The 20,864-nt window shown below is 51.6% G+C and overlaps 1 protein-coding gene across 1 annotated transcript; it reads right to left on the bottom strand.

Moving 5' to 3' along the window:
• Positions 1-577: 577 nt before the first annotated feature.
• Positions 578-18,772, bottom strand: ints1 (integrator complex subunit 1). The gene is given in 49 exon segments (XM_077009227.1): positions 578-950; positions 1,236-1,345; positions 1,436-1,527; positions 1,609-1,679; positions 1,774-1,890; positions 1,987-2,096; positions 2,226-2,347; positions 2,711-2,903; positions 2,993-3,126; positions 3,198-3,327; positions 4,522-4,769; positions 5,214-5,301; positions 5,394-5,527; positions 5,895-6,018; positions 6,327-6,504; positions 7,158-7,289; positions 7,539-7,698; positions 7,804-8,022; positions 8,024-8,059; positions 8,220-8,344; positions 8,436-8,534; positions 8,640-8,786; positions 9,159-9,317; positions 9,469-9,580; positions 9,683-9,850; positions 10,190-10,294; positions 10,457-10,636; positions 11,803-11,952; positions 12,114-12,293; positions 12,493-12,622; positions 12,825-13,022; positions 13,265-13,325; positions 13,405-13,496; positions 14,109-14,205; positions 14,321-14,478; positions 14,655-14,732; positions 14,900-15,020; positions 15,110-15,218; positions 15,333-15,509; positions 15,708-15,849; positions 15,947-16,092; positions 16,211-16,397; positions 16,591-16,696; positions 16,790-16,949; positions 17,160-17,297; positions 17,411-17,607; positions 17,744-18,031; positions 18,126-18,249; positions 18,638-18,772. Coding segments are annotated over 48 exon segments (6,579 nt in total). The 5' UTR covers positions 18,181-18,249; positions 18,638-18,772; the 3' UTR covers positions 578-834.
• Positions 18,773-20,864: the final 2,092 nt, after the last annotated feature.

The following is a 20,864-nucleotide window of genomic DNA, read 5'->3' as shown; positions in this document are numbered from 1 at the left end:
CTGAGAGCCTGTCAGTCGCGATGGAGGACAGCGTCTCGGTCCGCCAGTGCGGGCACGTCCCGCCCTTACGTTCCCTTCACCCTCCAGAACCCGCCTGAGCCCGTTCCTCCCCCGAGCCCCACAGTAACCGGACACCTAGGCAGCCACTCTGGTCTTCACCTCAACAGCGCGCCCGTATGCTCGCTCCGCACACGGGCCCTCTCTCCGACCCAACTATTACTGACGCGGTTCATTCAGCCCAGACCCGAGAAAGGACGCTCGCCAGCATGTCTGCGCCATGTTTTCCCTATTCCCTCTCTCTCCACGACGATGTTTTCGGATGAAGTCAGTGACACTGGGCAAAAAACAACTCGCACTTTCATGGCAAATTGAGTTCCATCACGGCGGTTGTAACATAACTGGAAATTCGTCAGGGACACGAACGCGGGGGAAATCCAAAGGAATACTGCAGCCATGCAGAAAGAGTTCATCATCCCTCCAGCTCTCCAGGCGGGTAAATGCTCTCTAAACAGAGGACCAAAATAAACTGAACACAAAGGAACGCCTGAAGGAAAGATGACCCATTTGAGGGGGGGACTCGAGACATCTTTTTTATTACACAAAGTAATCCACAACAAAAAGTTTATAACTCCCAAAAAGTCATGGAAAATGACATTAGATACAAATCACACTCCTGTTATCATTTCTTTAAATGTAATGGGCAAAAGCTACTCTGGGAATAATAAAGTCAACACTTGACCCCAAGACGTGTGTTTTAAGCAGGTGAAGCTGCCAAGCCCATCATGACAAATGCAGAAAGCTTCCAGTAACGCAGTAAAAAGAAAAAAAGGCAGTCTAAGTTGTAGCCTCCATGCGAAGAACCTTCATGGACTCTGATATCACAGAGCTGGTGTCGATCTGGCCGTAGATCCCCACCAAGAAAGCCTTCTTCAGCAGAATGTCCGCATGCTCTGGAGAGAGACGACATGACGCACCGGTTCTGGTCAGCACTTCAATGGTGTAGCCAGACGGAGAAGCATCGTCTCTTTTTCATGTTAAGACAAGGCAGGGAGGCTAACCGAACAAACCGACAACTACCATAGGTAGAGGACGTTAGGACAGCTCAACCCGACTTGAAAATACCAAACACGTCAATTAACCTTTTTTAAAACTTAATTTCTTTTGTTAACACACAAAGTAGTTAGTTTGTTCCCAGCTTTTAACAGAAAGGTTAATAAACGCCCTGATTAGGCTACCTTGGCAGAGAAGTACGTATTCTGGAAGGTTCCTCAGGGCTGTCTGGACGACGTCAAAGTTGCCGCTTCCCATGCAGAACATGAAGGTGGGGAGGAAGTCTGACGCCAAGCTGCACAGATGCAGGAGGACAACAGTGAGAGGCTCGCTCCGAACCTGAGCTGGGACCACCTGGACCCACCGGGCCGGGCGGGCGGCCTACCTGGGCGTGTTCTGTATACAGCGCAGAGCCAGGCTGAAGGCCATGTTGCGACACAGCTCCTCGGGTGAGGTCATCAGTCTCTGCAGGTCGCTCTGCAAGAGTGAACACGGTTACGCCGTGTATGGAACAGCACAGCGCAGCACAGCACTGACAAATTAATTAAGCAGACTTACAATAAAATACTGAATTATTTCAGGAGTCCTCTTTGACTTCTCATCAACCTCAGTCAGGACCTCCAGCACGTCTGGAAAAAGCAACGTAATTATTATTTTAATTTTTATTATTATTATGTCCAATATGTTTGAGTTTAAACCAACACAGAAGGCTTCGTGGCCCACCTTCAATGGCCTCTCCTCGTGAGATCTTCTTCAGGTACTTAGTCATATCTGCTGAGGAGAGTGTCACGGAGGCGGAGATACTGACCAGAGGAAGTGAGCCAGAGGAAGAGTCCTCACCTGGAGACAGACAGACGGGCAGACAGATATAGAGAGATTTAAAATGGAAGTCAGAAATGCTTATTCGGTAAGGTGTTGAGATGAGGGATGAGCTACCGTGTTTGTCCTCTGCAGTGATCTCTGTGGAGGTCGTCTTCACAGGCAGAGTGAGACCAGCAAGGAGAGACTTCAGCTGCACCAGGTCTGGATTCTCTGAAGAAAGACCCCTACAAAGACACAGAAAAGGAGGAGAAGAAAGAGGGGATTTTATTTACCATACAGAAGTTTAAAGAAAATTCACATATTAAATAGAGAACTCTTTAACTCGTTCTTTAAGAACGAAAGTCATGACTTACTGTAGGACATCCGAATGCTTCTGTAGATAAGGCACAGCTGCAGCGGCATCATGGGTAATGTATTTCTGAATGAACTGCACAAATTTGCTAACAAGAGGCATACGGGACAATCTTCTGAAGTTCTGCAAGACAGACGGATTTGGTCAACTTTGATCATGCCTCGATTTACATACCTATATCAACACTCACATTAATCATATCAGTTTTCTTTTATTGTGCCATCATTTATTTCTCCTGAAGAGCTCTATTCATTGACTGGCTGAAATGCTAGAACCAGCAGTGGAAAGAGTTATACAAGTCTTAAAAAAGTAAATTTTGAACTCTACCCTGTGGATTACTGCTGCTCATGAAACAAACTCCTGACTCAAGAAAATGCCTTTAGTCTGCTATCCTGTCACACACAATACTGTGGTCTCCCACCTAGTCGTGATGGTTAAATAAAGCTTCACACAAGAGCAGGTTCTAAAGCAAGCAGCTCGCGGCACCTGCAGGACTTTAATAAAAGAGAGCAGGCAGTCCTGCAGCGCCCTCTGGTGGTCCGGGTGGAAGACGAGCGGCTGCAGCAGCTCCAGGATGGCCAGCACGTCGCTGAAGGTGGTCAGGTGGTGCTGCTGGCGGACCTCCCGCAGGTTCAGGTGGACCCGGCCGTGCAACAGGGCGGCGATCATGGGCAGGTGCCTGTGGAGGCAAAGGGGGGGGGGGGGGGTGTGTTGGCTTCGTTTGAACCTCTGGGTTGTAGGTTTGTGGAGTCATGTGATTTAGCGCACCTGAGCATTAGTACGGGGTGGGACACGGCTAGCCTCCTGCAGGCCAGGTTAGCGTCGGACGCGCGGCTCTCCGCCGACTTGGTCTCCCCCGTGTCGGCCAGGAGAGTGATGAGGCGGTGCACGAGGACGTCCAGCTGCGTAGGAAACACCCTCGTTAGCGCAGGGTCACCACTGACCGGAGGAGGCCAAGGACTCGCACTCGTACCTTGCAGGTGCTGCCAGCGGCGGTGGCCTCTCCGCTCACGCAGGCGTCGGGCAGGTGCGTGCGCTGGATCACCTCGGGGAAGTGCAGGTAGACCTGCAGCAGCAGGTTCTCACACCTGCGGCTCATCACGCTGCGGAACACGAGAGACGGCGGCGTCAGGCGAGGGACCCGCGGGACGGTCCCGCAGATCCCGCGCTCCGCACGCGTGTTTGCGACGTCCGTACTCCAACACGCCTCATGGAGGGGTTGATAATTAGCTGACGACGAGCTGAACTGGGGTGCCAGAGAAGCCATAAAAATGTGGACTGGGAACAGGTGCTAAATTCACACACGGACACCTAAGGGAAAAGTAACCGTTAAGCTTATGGAGGAGGTAGTCACTCTGGTCCAGTCTCGTTAGTCTTGTTAATCGGGTCGGGCCAGGGCAGACTAAAAATAAAGGTCCAGGGGGCCACGCGATAACGCCAAAGGAGGCATGAGGGACAGAAGAGCCCTGCTCTGGGAGGACAGGAGCGATAAACGACCTGCAGGGACAGAGACGCTCGCTGTCCTGCAAAGGACACTTGTTATTAGTTCAACAGACAGCAATAAACACTGGCTTGCGTCTGAACCCTGCGTCTCTGTTACGCTACAGAGGATAAGCACGACTAGCTCGGGGTAATCCAAACGTGTTCTTGCACCCAGGTTCTCCTACACATCCACCCAGCGTCTCTCATTCTGACAGCTAGCCATCGTGATGCCTGCTGACTTCTTGCGTCTGTTAGAGGGGCGGGCCTCCGTTAAGAGGAGCTGTGCTATGACCTCACAAAGGTCACGCCGTCACCCTGGTTACAGTGCGGCTGAGAGGAAGAGCCCAGGGAATGATCCCCCTCTGCAGGCGTCAGGCTGTGGCGAGCTTGCTCCCTGAGATCAGAGCGCCACCTGCAGTTGAAGACACACTCTGCATTACTAGTGCTGTTGTGGAAACAAACGCTAGGGACGCGTTTATTATTGTTTATTATTATTACACACATTATTGTTATTATTCCACAGGCACATTATTGTTCTTGGAGTGCCCATCTTACACACAGACGCGCACACATTGTCGAGATGATTTGAGTTTAAAAACACCTAAATCAACATCATGAAGTCGCAGTCTTCTCTGTACTGTGCTGCAGAGGAACACAATTACACAGGTAAGGGATTTTCCTGCTCTAGCCGACACACAGCACTCAGCCTGATCCAGCCCTTCCTCCGCTCAACTGGGCGGTTTCGACGGGCCGGTATAGACGGGCCAGTTTAGACGGACCTGTTTAGACGGACCTGTTTAGTCGGCAAGCCATACCTGTCTCCCCACTTCTTTGCTCGGTTGATGAGGTATTCGGAGACGTTGCGGACGCTCTGTGGGTCGCTCTGGCAACAGCTGTGGAGCAGGGGCAAACGGGATTGGATGAGGGAGCAGGAGGCGTGGTCCAGAGCACCTGCAGACGGACTCGCATCTCGCCAACTCAGCTCGGACTCCCACAGGATCAGGTCCACCAGACTGATCAGCTCATCAGAGGAGAGCTTCAGAACAAACGTCTCCGTGCGCTTCTGGAAGGGGAGCACGTTACAGCTTCATCTCGTTGGTTAAACACCTACACACACTAAACGCTAAAAGCCAATTAACACTCAGTGACAAGGTATAAAATGAGAAACACCTCAACCGTGGTATATTACAAAAACAAATTCTCAGGTCCATTAAAAGTGCCGACATATCCTTATATCCAGATTACTCCGCTGTGACTATGGAAACTAAAATATACACCAAATACAGGTCCAAATACAGACTCGCTAATATGAACATGTCTAATCTGAAATGCAACTGGAACTAATTCACTAATTCACAGTGAAGAGAAGATATATAACAACCGCACTACAATTCTGAGCTACTGTGTGCTACTATTATGTTTGCTGGGACATCAAGTCTTCCTGTTGTAGCCGAGTGATGGTGATTTGGTGATCCCAGGTGGGAGAAGTGGGGGGGGGGGCTCCTACCTGGGGAGTTTTCTGGTCTCTGCCCTGCCATATACGCGGGATGTGACAGCAGGCCCACAGGAAGTCCAGAGCTGAGGACGGATTCACCCTGGGGGAGACATCACATCACCTAGCACCTGGTGGGGCGGGGCTGGAGCTGGCAGTGTGGGAGGAGTTTGTCTGGGGGTGTGGCCTACTCACCTGTGTTCTCTGGGCTTGTTTAGCAGGGCGCTGATGCACTGGTGCAAGGTGCTCCAGTTAGACTGGTGAGTGAGCAGAGCCAGCAGGTAAGGCCTGTGGGAGGGGACTGCACAAACCCCGCCCCCTTTACCTGTCTGGAGCACACACACACACGGATGCAGAACCAGGCAAGTGTTAATCATTAAGGTGGCAATTCACCTTGTGCTTAAAATGTGTGTGTATATATATATATATATATATATATATATATATATATATATATATATATATATATATAAACAATTCTATGAAAAGAGGACACACTGGTATTTCCAAAACTGAAAAGGAAAATAAATTTTCTTTACAACTTTTTATTATTATAATTATTATCTGAATAAGCATCAACCAAGCAAACATGTACTGGTTATTTCATGATACAATGCAAATGTGCTTGATAGATCCACCACATGTCATACTGATGAATGGGTGGAGTCAGAAGAAGGGGCGGGGTCAGAGTGGTACCTTGTTTAGAGAGAAGAGCAGTTTGTATTGGAGGTCAGAACACACAGAGGTCACTTCAGGGTCGAGGAGCTCCAGCAGGTCCACTAACATGCCTGAGCTGGAACTAGATCTCTTCATCTCTAAGCTGCTGGAACGTGACACACACGTGACACACACGTGACACACACGTGACACACAGGCTCTGGATCCCATAACAGCTGTTTATCTGATCTATGGCATGAGCTTAGTGCCAAAATACACAAAATAACACTGTATATAGCATAAAGTACCGCAAATCTTTTTTCTGAGACCAAAAACTGCCCACAAAATATGGGAGGAGTTAAAAGGTTTGTATATAAATGTCTGTAGATGCAGCCTGTTTCAGGGAAGCAACAGTGAGGAAGTCCTCATCAGAACGTCCACCAGCGTCCTACACCTCACTCAGCTCCTTACGTTTTAGAGTCTGATTCCACCGTCACCCTCTCCTCAGTCTCCTGCAGCAGCAGTGAAATCACCATGGCGACAGGGCCGGCTGTGTTGCCAGGGGCTCCGGTCTCCGTGCCGACAGTCATGAGCAGCGACAGCAGCTCCTCAAAGTACGGGGACCTCACCTCCATTAGACCTTGGAGGACTGAGAGGAACACACACACACACACACACACACACACACACACACAGAAACACACACAGACACACACCACACACACACACACACAGTCACTCTGCTGCTTTCTAGACTCCTCAGACTGTTGTGAAATCCTGCAGGGTGAGAAACAGCCCAGCTCAGCCGATCCCAGATGGCCCTCCCAAGCGGTGCTGCAGCTGCACTCTCTGGCCGACCTCCACCTTGTGTGTCCAGCCTCACCAAACACACACACCTCCGCACGCCAGTCTGGCTCTGGCCGGACATAAACAAGGCTGAAAAGACCTTGGCGGATGTTTCTCAGTGTGGCTGTTTTATGCCTCTGTCTGGTTTCAGAAGCCACAGGTCATAAAAGCAGATAACCACGACCACGTCTTGGCACAGCGAGATCTGGAGGAACCGAGGACTTGTGTAGTCGGGCCTTATGCACCCTGAGCACAGACATTCCTACACAATCCCCTCGAAAACCACAACGGAACCAGACACGCACTTTGCTGAAGATTCTGGGAAGCGAAGCAGGCCGGCCGCAGCCTTGAGCAATCTTAATAAGCTTAATGAATCTGGGCCCAGGAGTGAGCGGTGCAGAGGCGCCCCCTGCTGGCTGACGTGGGAGTGCAGTGAGCCGGCAGTAGACGAGCTACCTTTCCTGAGCAGATCAGCCTCTGCGTTGCACTTCTCCCCGGCCCGGAGCGAAGCGATGATGCCCCTGACGGCCACCTCCGTGTCCCGCCTGTAGGCCAGGGCCTCCGCCAGCCGCAGACATCCTGCACGCACTGGGGAGGAGAACGGGTCCGTTAAAACGGCTCGGCCCGGTGGGGACCGGCGGTGTGCACAAGATTGGTCCGACAGACGAGCAGCGTTTCCAAATGATGTTTAAGGGAAAACTTCCATAGTAAAATGCTAATATGGCTACAAACGAATGAGAAAACCTCGAAGTTGATGTTAGCATTATGCAAATGAGGGCGTATTAAGTGGCGGTGTGGATTGGTCAGCAGGCCTAAAGGAGGAGCGGCGGTGATCACCGTCGGTGATGTGGTGCTTGTGAGAGTGCTGAGCTGCCAGGGACTTCAGCAGGGAGTTGAGGGGGCCCGTCTGCCCCGCCGAGCTCTCCAACCACGTCAACATCTGCATTACCACCTTGAAGAAGAGGGAGGCGAACGCCACGTCCTGGGACACCAGTCGCTGACGGACACAGACAGAACCGGAGAGGTCAGAGGGGCGCACCAGCCGGGGGGGGGGGGGGGGGTGGTGGGGGTGGGGGGGGTTTCGTGCTCGCAGCCCTCGTACCTGGTAAAGGTGCAGCTGGCGGAGGAGTGGACACGAGAGGGCGTGGCTCTGGTTCATCGCCATGACGAGGGCGCCGGCGTGGGCGGAGCCGAGCAGCGCTGCCAGGGCTTGCAGGAGGCGTGCGGCGACCCCGCCCTGCTGGCCGGTGCCTTTCCGCGCCCGCAGCAGCTCCTGGGCCAGAGTCTGCTGCAGGGCCAGGGCCAGGGGGCGGGGCGGGGGGGGCGGGCCAGCGCGGGTCCAGCTTCAGCGGAAACAGCTGCACGCACACACACACGCGGACAGACACACAGACGTGCACAAACACACCATTCATGGTTTTGTGAACTTGGCGTGATTTGATACACAACAGCTTAGGTCACAATCAGAAGAATTAAGCGAACAGTGAACATATCTGAACACTCAGATATCGGGCCCACCTGCAGCAGGACGGAGGTCAGGTCGTCCTCTGGGCCAACGACTGGCACCTGGCTGGGACTTCTCATCTTCACCGAGCCGTGGGGGGTCTCCACACCGACCTTAGACCTGCTCACCTCTGCACTGTCTGCACAGCCATGCAAACAAGACAGTTCTCACTGTGTGGAGAGAGTGTGTGTCTATGTGTCTATATATATATATATATGTGTAAAACGTACCTCTGCGTGGAGGAAGAGAGGCACTGAGTAAGGTGTGGAAAGTGCGCCCCCCAGTGGCTCCTCTCTCATGCTGCACCTCCACCAGATGGGCCATGTAGTCTGTCAACACAGTGACAATGTTCAGACACTCGAGCTATTTTGCATAAATTTGGCGTGACTGAGACGTGATTGGCCGGTGTGCGAGGCCCGGCGGGGAGCCCTCACTCTTGTCCATGATGTTCTGCTCCAGCGTGTGCGGGTCATGTGACACGGCCTGGTCCAGGTACTGCAGGAGTTTACTCATACTGGACACGGGGATACCGAAGGACTGCACAAAGAGCAGCAGCTGCTGGGGCTCTAGATCCTGAAGAGCTGGAGAGAGAGAGAGAGGGGGGGGGAGTGAGGGAGAGAGAGAGAGAGAGAGAGGGGGGAGAGTGAGGGAGAGAGAGAGAGAGAGAGAGAGGGGGGGAGAGTGAGGGAGAGAGAGAGAGAGAGGGGGGGGGGGGGGAGAGAGAGAGGGTGGGACAGGGGAGAGGGAGGGAGGGGGAGAAAGGAGAGAGAGGGAGGGGGAGGGAGTGAGGGAGAGAGAGAGAAAAAGAGAGGGGAGGGAGAGAGAGAAGGAGAGAGAGAGGAAGGGAGAGAGAGAGAGACAGAGAGGGAGGGGGAGAAAATGTTTCACAGAAGTTCAAAAATGGACTTCAATTTGAGTCACAGGGGGTGGTGGTATTTGGATGAACTTCTCACCTGCATCAACCAAGCGGGAGACCTCGGAACGAATCATCCTCAGCTTCAGCCAATCAGGCAGCAGAAGGGCTTCCTCAGAGGTGTCCACCAGGAACGCCGTAGGAAGTGGCTTTTTATCAGGGAACCAGATGTCAAGCAAAGTAAAGAAATCACTTTCCCCTGTTAAAAAAAACACACACACCTTAATTACACATAGTGCCCAAATAACACACGGATGGTGGTGGAGGTGCTTTTAATAAGCTGCTCATTACACTTTTCTCCATAATATGGTGCAGGTCTACAGATGTGTTAGTGAGTCTAGCTGCTTTACCTTTGGGGGGTCCCAGTGTGAGCAGAATCACCATGGCATGAACCACCAGAATGTGCATGGTGGCCGTCTCCCCTGTGGTCCAGCGCAGAAACACCTGGTCCTGAGACTCCGACTTTTAACAGGTACAAAATGGGGGTGTAAAGAGGAGAAAAGGGCTAGCATGCAGTGATGCGTCTCTAGGAGCATAGGATTGTGGGAAGTGTAGTGCGCTGACCCAGCTGTAGAGGTCCTCGCCCTCCTTGGTCTTCCTCATGCGACGCACGTAGGTGGAGAAGATGGAGATGAGGGCAGTGAGCACCGCGTCTGACTCCGGCCGACATGAATGCCTGGAGAACAGGCTGGTCATGATGGTGGAGCGCTCCACAATCAGCCGGGCCACATCCTGATACACGCACACACGCACACACACACACACACACACACACGCGCGCGCGCACACACACACACACACACACGCACCAAAGATCAGTCACCAGAGTGAATTTCTCTCTCAAGATGTTAATCGGCATAACCAATCTGGTCACAAGTTGCTGTGAGCGTTTGCTGTGTGAGCGTTTGCTGCGTGAGCGTAGGCTGTGTGAGCGTAGGCTGCGTGAGCGTTTGCTGCGTGAGCGTTGGCTGCGTGAGCGTAGGCTGCGTGAGCGTTGGCTGCGTGAGCGTTTGCTGCGTGAGCGTTGGCTGCGTGAGCGTTGGCTGCGTGAGCGTTGGCTGCGGCCCTCACCAGTGCCAGATCGTTGTGCAGGCTCTGCTCCTCCACTGGGGCATGCTGGGACAGGTAGATCAGGTAGGCACTGATGGTCTGGGGATCCGTCTCCATGTGAATGGCCTTCAGAAAAGGGCAGATGATTGTCTAGATCAACACTGCTATACACAATGGAAACGTTGATGCGATTTCTCATACAACCAGCAGAAGTGACCCAGGACCGGAGTCAGAGGTGTGTGCGGAGCAGCTGTGGGTGTGAGGAGCTCAGGAGAGCGTCAGACGGACCTGCTGCAGGGCGCTGGCCGTCATCGCCCTCACGCTGTCGAACAGCGGCAGCTTGGGCAGGTCCTGCAGGAGCCACTGGTACGCGGGCAGGAGCTCGGCGTCCCGCGAGTCCTCCTCCATCGACGGCTCCCGGTCCTCCCCGTCCTTCAGAGCGCCCTCGGACAGCACCAAGGACAGGCCCTGTTGGACCGGCACCACAAATCAGCACATGCCGACGCAACACCCGGGGCAACATTCAACCGGATCGCTCTGCTAATCGACAAAGTCTGCTGTCAAACTTAAAGTACGGGGAGTACTGGGGCAATAAGCTTGGGGCGGAGAATATTATGAAATGTCTCTGATTTCCAAGCACTGTTGAGGGGGTTGTGATAAATATGAAATATTTACAAGATCATCTGTTACAACAGTGCGATCGAGGGACTTAACCATCTGTTAGCCAAACAAACACAGCTTGCTACACAACAGTCTGGATCACGAAATATGGGGGAGGACTACGGGGGAGGAATACGGGGGAGGACTATGGGGGAGGACTATGGGAGAGGACTATGGGGGAGGACTATGGGAGAGGACTACGGGGGAGGACTACGAGAGAGGACTACGGGGGAGGACTACGGGAGAGGACTACGGGAGAGGACTACGGGGGAGGACTACGGGAGAGGACTACGGGGGAGGACTATGGGGGAGGACTATGGGGGAGGACTATGTGAGAGGACTACGAGAGAGGACTACGAGAGAGGACTACGGGGGAGGACTACGGGAGAGGACTACGGGGGAGGACTACGGGAGAGGACTACGGGAGAGGACTACGGGGGAGGACTATGGGGGAGGACTATGGGAGAGGACTATGGGAGAGGACTATGGGGGAGGACTATGGGAGAGGACTATGGGGGAGGACTATGGGGGAGGACTATGGGGGAGGACTATGGGGGAGGACTATGGGAGAGGACTATGGGAGAGGACTACGGGAGAGGACTATGGGGGAGGACTATGGGGGAGGACTATGGGAGAGGACTATGGGGGAGGACTATGGGAGAGGACTATGGGAGAGGACTATGGGGGAGGACTATGGGGGAGGACTATGGGGGAGGACTATGGGGGAGGACTACGGGAGAGGACTACGGGGGAGGACTATGGGGGAGGACTATGGGAGAGGACTATGGGGGAGGACTATGGGGGAGGACTATGGGGGAGGACTATGGTGCTGAAGGCAACGACATCTTGTGTTACAGTTTACTTCCCAGTCACATTTAAAGCAGGTGCGTAAATCTGGGAAGAGGAAGACGAACGAAGCCTCCTGTTTGAGACCACGTGAGCGCGGTGCAGTTTTCCGCGGGCCGGTACGGTACCTTCGTGGCGAGCACCCTGGACGCCACCTGGGAGGAGCTGAGGCGGCGCAGGAAGTAGTCCAGAACCTCGCAGGTGGTCAGCTCATCCGCCCTGGGCCCCAGCAGCAGGTCCTGCAGGCGGGCCAAGAGCTGCCTCTGCTTCTGCTGCCTCTGCACACCAGAACCGGGCAGGAGGAAGGAGGAGAGATGAGGGTTAAGGGACATTCCTCAGGGGCCCGACCCGGCAGCGGTGAGGCCTGAACCAGAAACCTAGCCGCGTGCTACACTGGTAGCGTAACCGCTGAACCCAGACGGAGAAGCAAGCAGCCCACCTGGCGTTTCTTCGCTCTCTGCTCTTTGCTCTCCCCTTCGTCGTCGTCCTCGGCAGATGGGGTTTCGTCCGCTGCGTCGTGGAGGAGGAATTCACACAGGCACTGAACGGGCAGCACGTCTAAGGACCCCTCGCTGGACTGCACCAGGTCAGCCAGCCATGGCATGGACTGGGAGGACGCCTGGAAGAACACAGGGAAACCAGTGCAGCTGTCGGCTGTGACGTCCACATCGCAGTCAGACACCACGAGCAGGAGACACGCCGGCGGAACATTCTGGGACGATGGTTCTGTACCGAACCTGAATACCGGCTCGACAACGATGGCGCGATGTGCTCTCGGGCGCGAGGAGGCCGTGAGCGTGCACGGCTGGAGGACCCACCTGTCTCTGGATGATGCTGAGCAGGAAGTCAGGGCTGCGGCTACGGCACAGCAGGTGGCCCAGACGCAGGGACTGGTTCAGACTCTTCACCTGCTCCTGGACGTGCGGGGGGGGTCTGCGCGGGGGGCCCCTGGGGGAGACGCACAGACACGCGCAGCCATTAAAGGACCATAAGAAGCAAACGCCTTAAACATAACAGCAGCCCCCAAAAACACCTGCACTTAATAACTTAACCTGTTATTTAATTCATTATCCACCTGCGTTAATAATGAATTCACTGACTGATAACCAACAGATTCAGGAGGAACAGTTGTGGGCCGAAGCGTTCGTACTTGGGCTCGAGGCTGGTGAGCTGGGACAGGAGCAGACTGTTGGTCTCCGTGATGGTCTGCTTGGTGGAGGCGGCCGCCAGGTGGCTCTCGAAGGCCAGGATCTCCTGACGCTCCTTCTGAGAGACCTGCAGCTCACGACTGATCATCTCCGCCTTCGTCTCTTCGTCCGCAACCGTGCACGGCGGGTAGGAATAGTTGCTAAGGGGGGCGGAGCCTACCGTTACTCACAGAGTTCTGCTGTTCACCAACCCAAAGCACTAACCAAAGTAACACACCATTCACACTTAGATTACACTTAATCTAATTATCAATGAATTATGTTAGCTACACTTGCTTTTCGTGGAAACATTTGAGGAACTGAAAATGACACTGAACACTGCCCTGTACCGACTGATAAATAAGTTCATTCTTCCCCTTGATGGAAACAAATATTTTCTCACTTGGTCATGACCATCTCCATGAGCATCTTGAGGGTGGGGTAGCCGTCCCAGGCGGCCAGACCTGCGAGGCAATAGTGAGATGCGTCAGACGGGGCCTTCAAGGCCATGACGAGGTCTGCAGGGAGCCCTAAAGGACTCACCAATCTTCTGAGGGTTGAAGGCAGCCACCACCAACAGCAGCACCCAGGCCTTCCAGTACAGGGTCGATATGGCCAAACTTGGAGGCTGATACCTGAAATGGAATTTGGAACATTTCAGTGCTGCCCAAAATCAACAGGAGCCGACCGCACTGGGACGGTTGCGCAACACTGCCATGCAGACCACTAAAGAACATGAGAGCTGTGTTCATCGTGCAGTTCAGGCTCAAAGGATCATTTGGTGTTAGCATTTCCCAAAAGTGGTTGTTTGTACTGCATAGTTTGGTGTTTTCTTGCTCCAACGCTTGACTTGGTTTATAAGGAAGTGGTAAAAGTAGAAGATACCGAGGGGCACTGTCATGGGGAAGACACTGATTGGTAGTGAGGTACTTCACATAAAGCGCTAGGGTTAGAGAGAGAGGGGGGGGGGGGGGGAGAGAGAGAGAGAGAGAGAGGGGGAAGAGGGGGAGGGAGAGAGGGAGGGAGGGAGAGGGAGAGAGAGGGAGGGAGAGAGAGGGGGGGGGAGAGGTGGAGAGGGGGAGAGGGAGTGATAAAGAGGGGGAAGGAGAGGGGGAGGGGGAAAGAGAGAGAGAGGGGAGGGAGGGAGAGAGAGAGAGGGGGGGAGGGAGAGAGGGGGAGGGAGGGAGAGAGAGAGAACAGCAAAAGGTTGAGGACGAAAAGTGATAGTAACAAAAAGTGACAGTTACCCTGCAGGTAGCTGGATGTTCTCTGGGTGATGGTATGTGCACAAGTTGAGCACTGCATCGATGAGCTGAATCCTCTCCACACACAACACGTCGAGATCTGCAGAAACACAGCCAGAGACTGCAGCTCACCATCTCACAATGCCAGCAGAGTGACCTCTTAATGCGACCTCTCAGAGCCGGCTGACGCGAGGAAGAGGTGGGTGGTGCTCTACCATCTGATTGGACGCCGGCGGCTCTCTTCACCAGGTGGTCGGCCAGCTCCATGGCGTCGGCCGGGCCCAGAGGAAGGTCCCGCGACAGACCGATCACCAGGATACGCATCAAAGTGTCCTCCAGCAGGGGGACCTCCGAACACAGGCGCAGGAAGAAACTGGCCAAAGAGACAGAGTGTATGTTTGTGTGTGTGTGTGTGTGTGTGTGTGTGTGTGTGTGTGTGTGTGTGTGTGTGTGTGTGAGAGAGAGAGAGAGAGAGAACCAATCAACTGTGTTCATTCCAAAGCGGCCACCAGCACTAACAGTAAGAGGCAGAGGAAGGGAAACTCGTACTTTCTGTCGCTTTCTGGAGGCCAGTTGTCCCACTTGTAATACGTCTCAGGCTGCTCTGTGAAGAGCACTTTGTGAAGGCTTTGGAGAGAAGGTGAAACACACACACACACACACACACACACACATACACACACACACACACACACAAGAAACATTTAACAACAGGTGTATTACCGGGAACACCACACGTATTGTTTCTAATGCCCAGAGACTGGGCTGTGCTGCAGAGGTGGAGATGTCCCTACCAGTGGACGTAGTCTTTAGGGCCCAGCTTGCTGATGGTAGGGACCACGGTGTGCAGCCACCACACAGCGTCTCTCTGGATAGCAGCGATCTGGTTCTGAAAGGCTCGCAACGCCTCCAGATCTGAAACAAAAGCCAAGGAGCACAGTCACACTCAGCACATGTGATCCTACGGCTAGACAATCTGCAGAAGTTCCCAGGAGGTCTCTTACTCTTCTTCTCGCCCTTGTCCCACGCGATGCCCGCTTCCTTGACCTGTGCCGTGATACCCAGCATCATGGAGACAGTTAGCAGGTCCGTCACCTGGATGACGAAGCGCTCCTGCGTGGAGGAACAGACAGAAGTCCAGGATTTAAGTCCTGCACATGACTTTTATTTTGAAGCTGAACTATGCAGCATGTCTGCTTTAGGCTTCACGTTTGAACAGTGCCTCACCTTAAACTCCATGTCTGCGTACGCAGCCTCCTTCCTCTCCTGCATGAGGCCCAGGCAGAAGGACTGGAAGTTGATCTCGTGCTTGGTTTGCTTGATGATCTCCCGCAGCAGGGCTCGTGACGCCCGAAGGTAATCATCCTTGTTGGTCAGCAGGTCCTGGAACACCATGGCCAGGAACTGCGTGGAGGAAAAGGGAGATGAGAAGAACTTTCACATGTGGTTAAACATGTGGCTCGTTTAAAATAAAAATAACCACAAATCTGATGAGATATTTGTTCAACACGCTGCACTGATTTTTAAATCAACAAAAGATAGTAAGAGGAAATGCGAGAGACATCTCGCTCGGTGGGCAGAGGTGAGGAGCAGGTTGCTCACCTTGGGAGCCTGTTCTGGGCTGTGCTGCAGTACTGTATGAAGAACCTGCATGTTGTTAGGATTTCTGGCATTTGACAACTCATTAAAGATCACAAGCTTCACCATCGTGCCCAGATTGTCCCGGTGTGCATTCAGGAGCTCCCTGTGAGACACAAGCCATGCAACACATAAGAGGCAGGGTTGCTTGGGGGGGGGGGGGGGGGGGGCAGAAAACACAACCAGCAGGCAGCCCAGCATACCTGACACACAGCATGTAGTGGTTGAGGAGGACTTTGGGTTTAAGTCTGATCTTGATGAGGTTGGAGATCACGTCCATGTCGTCGGCGCCGTGCGTCCTGCAGTTCATGCACAGGGACATGAGGAGGTCCTGCGCTGGTCTCGTCAACTGCAAGGAGGGGGGGGGGGGGGGGGGGGGGTCTCATTTATATTTCACTTGATGAAATACCACAGGAGCTTGTGATCTGGACTAGTCAAGGAGGACACCATCTGCCTCGCCCTGCTACCTTAGGGTTCTGCAGCCACATCTCCAGCCTCTGCACGGCCATCAGCCGCACCTCCTTGTAGCCGCAGGTGGCCGTGAGCAGACGCAGCAGGTTCCTGGACACGTTGTCCATGGGCTGACGCCGGTTCAGCTGGTCCTTCAGCACGTCCAGAACATAGTCCTCCACGCTCTCCGCCAGTTCCTCGTACCTGTCGCAGAGAGACCTGCTCATAACCCCTATCCAAGCACCTGGGACGGTTTACACATCCTGAATGACCTACCAACACCCAGGCGATAGAGTCTGGATAAAACCAAAAGAACGTGGGATCATATAACAGTACGGCTAGCTGGACTGTGATTGGCTAGAAGTAGCAGCCACGCCCGCAGTGTCATCATAGTCACCTGGGCATGACTTGTCCTTCCTCCTCTGGACTGAGCTTCTCCTCAGCAATCAGAAGCTCGGTCTGATTGTCATCCTCATCTGGAGTTGAAGGATGAGGGCTGTTGCCTGGAAACACAAAACCGTCTCTGCATGTGCACAAACACACCAACGCGCTGTGTCCTTAAGCACGGTGGACGCTGCAGGGCTGCTGAAGCTCACCTGCACTGAGGTCTCCTGCAGAGCGGCCTGCTTCAGTCTGAAGCAACATGCTCTTCGGGGGCATCTTGGTGGAGAACGCAGTCTGAATGTTGTCTACAAATGTTTTGCAGTGAGAACTGTCCACCCAGATTCGCTCACCGAGAGAGTCCTCAATGTACACCTAAATAAGACCATGTTGATGGTATCACACAAACCTAAGCTTTCAAAATGCTTTACAAAAGCATTAACAATTTAAATATGACTTAAACAAAATGGAGTAAAATAAGATATAAAAATGATAAAATGTTAGAATATAAAGTACAGGAGACAATGTCTGATCCCAATTAAGGTTAGACTCTCATCAGAGCCACTCGCTGGTTGGGACTCTTACTTTGACAAAGATCTCAGGCCAGTTCTCATCCTCTTCGTAGGCTGCCATTAGTAAGTTGCAGGCCAGAACGGACACCAAGTTGTTCCCTTTCGCCTTGAAGTTGATGGAGGCGTCACGACGAAGGAGACTGCACAAGGCCTACGTTCACACACACACACACACACACACACACACACACACACCACAATGACCTAGCTGACCAGCAGCAGCAGAACCACCGGTCCGTATCAACACCCACACTCAGCACCGACCTCGATGACGCCTTCGGTAGCGAACACGTTGGGCTTGATTTTGGCCAGGAACATGAGGCTGAGGTAGAGCGTGATGTCGGGTTTGGCGCGGTTGATCTTCAGCTGCTTCACCGCGCCACACAGGACCCCCTCAATCCGCTCGTCATTGCCCTCAGACTCCGCCCCCTCGATCTCGTCCAGAAGCACTGCAGGAGGAACTGCAACAAACCCACAGACGTCAGCACAATCAAATCCACAGAATTCTTACGCTTTAATATTCTACAGTGCACAACCCATGGCATAAAGCGTGACCGTACAACTCTGGGGTAACGCCCAAGCCTCAGAACGCCTCACCTTCGATGGGCACGACGGATGGCTCCTTGATGGAGGGTGAAATTGCCCTTTTGTCAACAGCTGCTACTTCAGCCAGACGCGACAGTGTGCTGGGGGGCGTCGTCGAGTGTTTGGGCCGCTTAGCCAGACTGGACAGCCCTGAAGAGGACGGCAAGGTAGAGGCTGCCTCTCTCTTGCGGTCTGGAGGCAGACCTGTAGAAGGTGGTTTTAGCAGAGCTGGGGGCGCCTTTGGCTCGCTGGTCTGGCTTTTGGACCCTAAGGCTATGAAGTCTCCTGGAGGAGGGTGACCTGAGAGGGGAGGAGGAGGGCATTTGGGTGGAGTGTGACACTTGCACATTATTCACTTCTCTATAAAACACAACAACCTTCGCGATCTGCGTACCTGATGGTTTGGCACCGCTAGGGCGCCTGATGCTGGGGGGCTTTGGCCGATTCATGACACAGTGTGAAGAGAAACACCCGAGATCTGTCAGATAAAAGTGAGCACACTAAGACACACACACACACTACGACACACACACACACACACACACACACACACACACAGAGAGAGAGAGAGAGAGAGAGAGAGAGAGAGAGAGAGAGAGAGAGACAGACAGACGGACGGACAGACAGACAGACAGAATCTGTCAATAGCAAACCCTAACCTAACTGATCGTAACTAAATAGCAACACTGCAGAATTATTTCCACGGCCGGTTAGTCCGCTGATGTAAACCAGTAGGTTAACTAGCTAGATGGCTAGTTATCTAGCATTATGTAGCTGTCTAGTTTCGTTAATATGTTAGATATGTATTCCTCAAAAGAGTCTGGCCGTATCGTTGATGGACATTTCCATATATATTCAAACACTGAAATGAGTTTGACAGTTGTGCAATGCTAGAAAACGACTTACTTTGGTTTCTTACTGCCGCTGTGCCATAGCGAAACCGCTTCTTCCTCGGTGAGGCTAAAGTGGCGTAGTCGACAGTTGGTGAGGTGTGTAGTGCCACCTCGCGGCCAGGAGTGTAGGTGGGATGGGAGACTCTGGTGAATTGATGAATACTGCCTATTGATGACTATTTCACGCGGTTTATAATAATTCACCAAAGACATTTATCACATCTGAATGTCCTCTGCACTAATGGTTCTGCATGGCAAACGTGTCGTCAGCCGTCATCAGCATGCCTATTTGTGAAACTTGTAATGATATGGTACGTCTGAAAATACAACCTAAAACCTATTCATGCTTGAATTTGTAAGTTATTTTTGCTTTTGAAAAGGGCATCTGCCAAATTTTGTTTTTATGTTGTTTTTTATTTTAGTGTTGCATGTTCTATACTTTACATTTCTCCATACCATATAACTGTTTGCTAATTTCTCTTCTGGACTTTTGAGAATATACCCATGCAATAACACTCTTTATGTAAACAAACAGTATTGTAATACTCCAATACTAAAGGTTCACTCTTGTGGTCCAAGAGCTTTTATGCTCTGAAATATCAGATTATTGTTATTATTATTAATCGTGGTGGTCATTATGGTATCACACAAGATATTTCTTCTTAAGCCAATAGCATATAAATAAAATAACAATTGTGCTACGATGCAGTTTCTGTGATGATGGAGGGATGTAAGTGGTACTCTGGCCACAGCCGAGCATGTAGGGAACAGCAGGGAATAAAGTTTCCATGACTCCTCACATTACAAAATGATGTCAGGCGTGGAAAGAGACATTACCCGTGCCGGCCAGACAAACGAAAACAGAACTTTCACCCAGAGGAGAACACCACAGAAAAAAAACACACATACACAAAGCTTTGCCGAAAACAACATGTGCTTGTAACCTGACCTCTGTGACAAAAAAAACATACCCATGGGCTAGGTCTCGGTTCTGTGTACGCTGTTTGAAAATAAACCCCTTTTCCCTAAGAAAGAAGAGAGAAAATGATATGCATGTGTCCTTCTCTTACAAAATGTTCCAAAACCTGTCAGGATACTGTACTTTATGTGCCAGGCAGCCATTGCCATGAGTGGAGCTTGATCACTCTTTCCCCGTGCGAGCTATTCAAGGAGGAGATTATTAAAAGCAAATACAACACGTGGGTCAAATGTGATCACCCTGTAAAACAGTCCCAAAGTAAGCATGATCTTCCACTACCGATAACCAAGAGTCAGTAAAAGTGGCAGCACTGACTGACTGTCCCTCCGCTCACGTGTCTCACACTAACCAGTTACATACGGTGTTTTTCATGTTAGGCATATTTTGATGAGGTCAGTGGAATGCTTAGGAAAGACTCCAAGTTTAAAGTCAGTATAACAAGGGAAGTCCACAAATCTGGAGAAGTATTTAGCAAATAAGCTCTTTCTCCTCATATGTGGTTATGACTCAATGTTTTTCAGAAAAAAATATTCAAAATACTGGAATCTACTCTATTTCAAGTAGCAATTAATTTTTTTTCAATAAGTATTCTCAGTGGAAAGAGTACAGTGGTCTCGTTGTAATTCTGAATCCCATCTGATGACCAAATGTTACAGCTTCCAGAATACTCTGTCTTCAGTACCAGGATTCAATAATAGTATTACTGATTTTGGAGTACTATTCTACATTTATTACTACTATTACAGATTCATGTTATATCTTTTGGAGTACTATTCTACATTTATTACTACTATTACAGATTCATGTTATATCTTTTGGAGTACTATTCTACATTTATTACTACTATTACTGATTCATGTTATATCTTTTGGAGTACTATTCTACATTTATTACTACTATTACTGATTCATGTTATATCTTTTGGAGTACTATTCCACCTTTCATTCTATATTACTGATCATTGTAAGCATGTTCGGAGCACTATTCTTCATTTAGAATTACTATTATTGATCCACTTTTGGGGCGATGCTGGCAGAGCAAATGTGTGCATTGTAAAAAATGTTGAAAGGCTTCCTGGCTATGACAGCTGTTTACTGCGGAAGAGTCCTTCCTTGTTTTGGCAGTGATTAGTGATGGGTAAGGGTTTCCGATCACTCCGCAGTAAAAGCCACCCAGAATACAAACATGATTACTCATCGACTCCTGCAGCCAACTCGCGCTCCACTTTTAATGTGCATAAAAGAACCAAGCACACTGATAT

This window comes from Brachyhypopomus gauderio, chromosome 6 (assembly GCF_052324685.1).
Source record: "Brachyhypopomus gauderio isolate BG-103 chromosome 6, BGAUD_0.2, whole genome shotgun sequence".
NCBI classification, from domain to species: domain Eukaryota; kingdom Metazoa; phylum Chordata; class Actinopteri; order Gymnotiformes; family Hypopomidae; genus Brachyhypopomus; species Brachyhypopomus gauderio.
The sequence above is the reverse complement of the archived record's forward strand: the minus strand, read 5'-3'. Positions and strand labels throughout refer to the sequence as shown.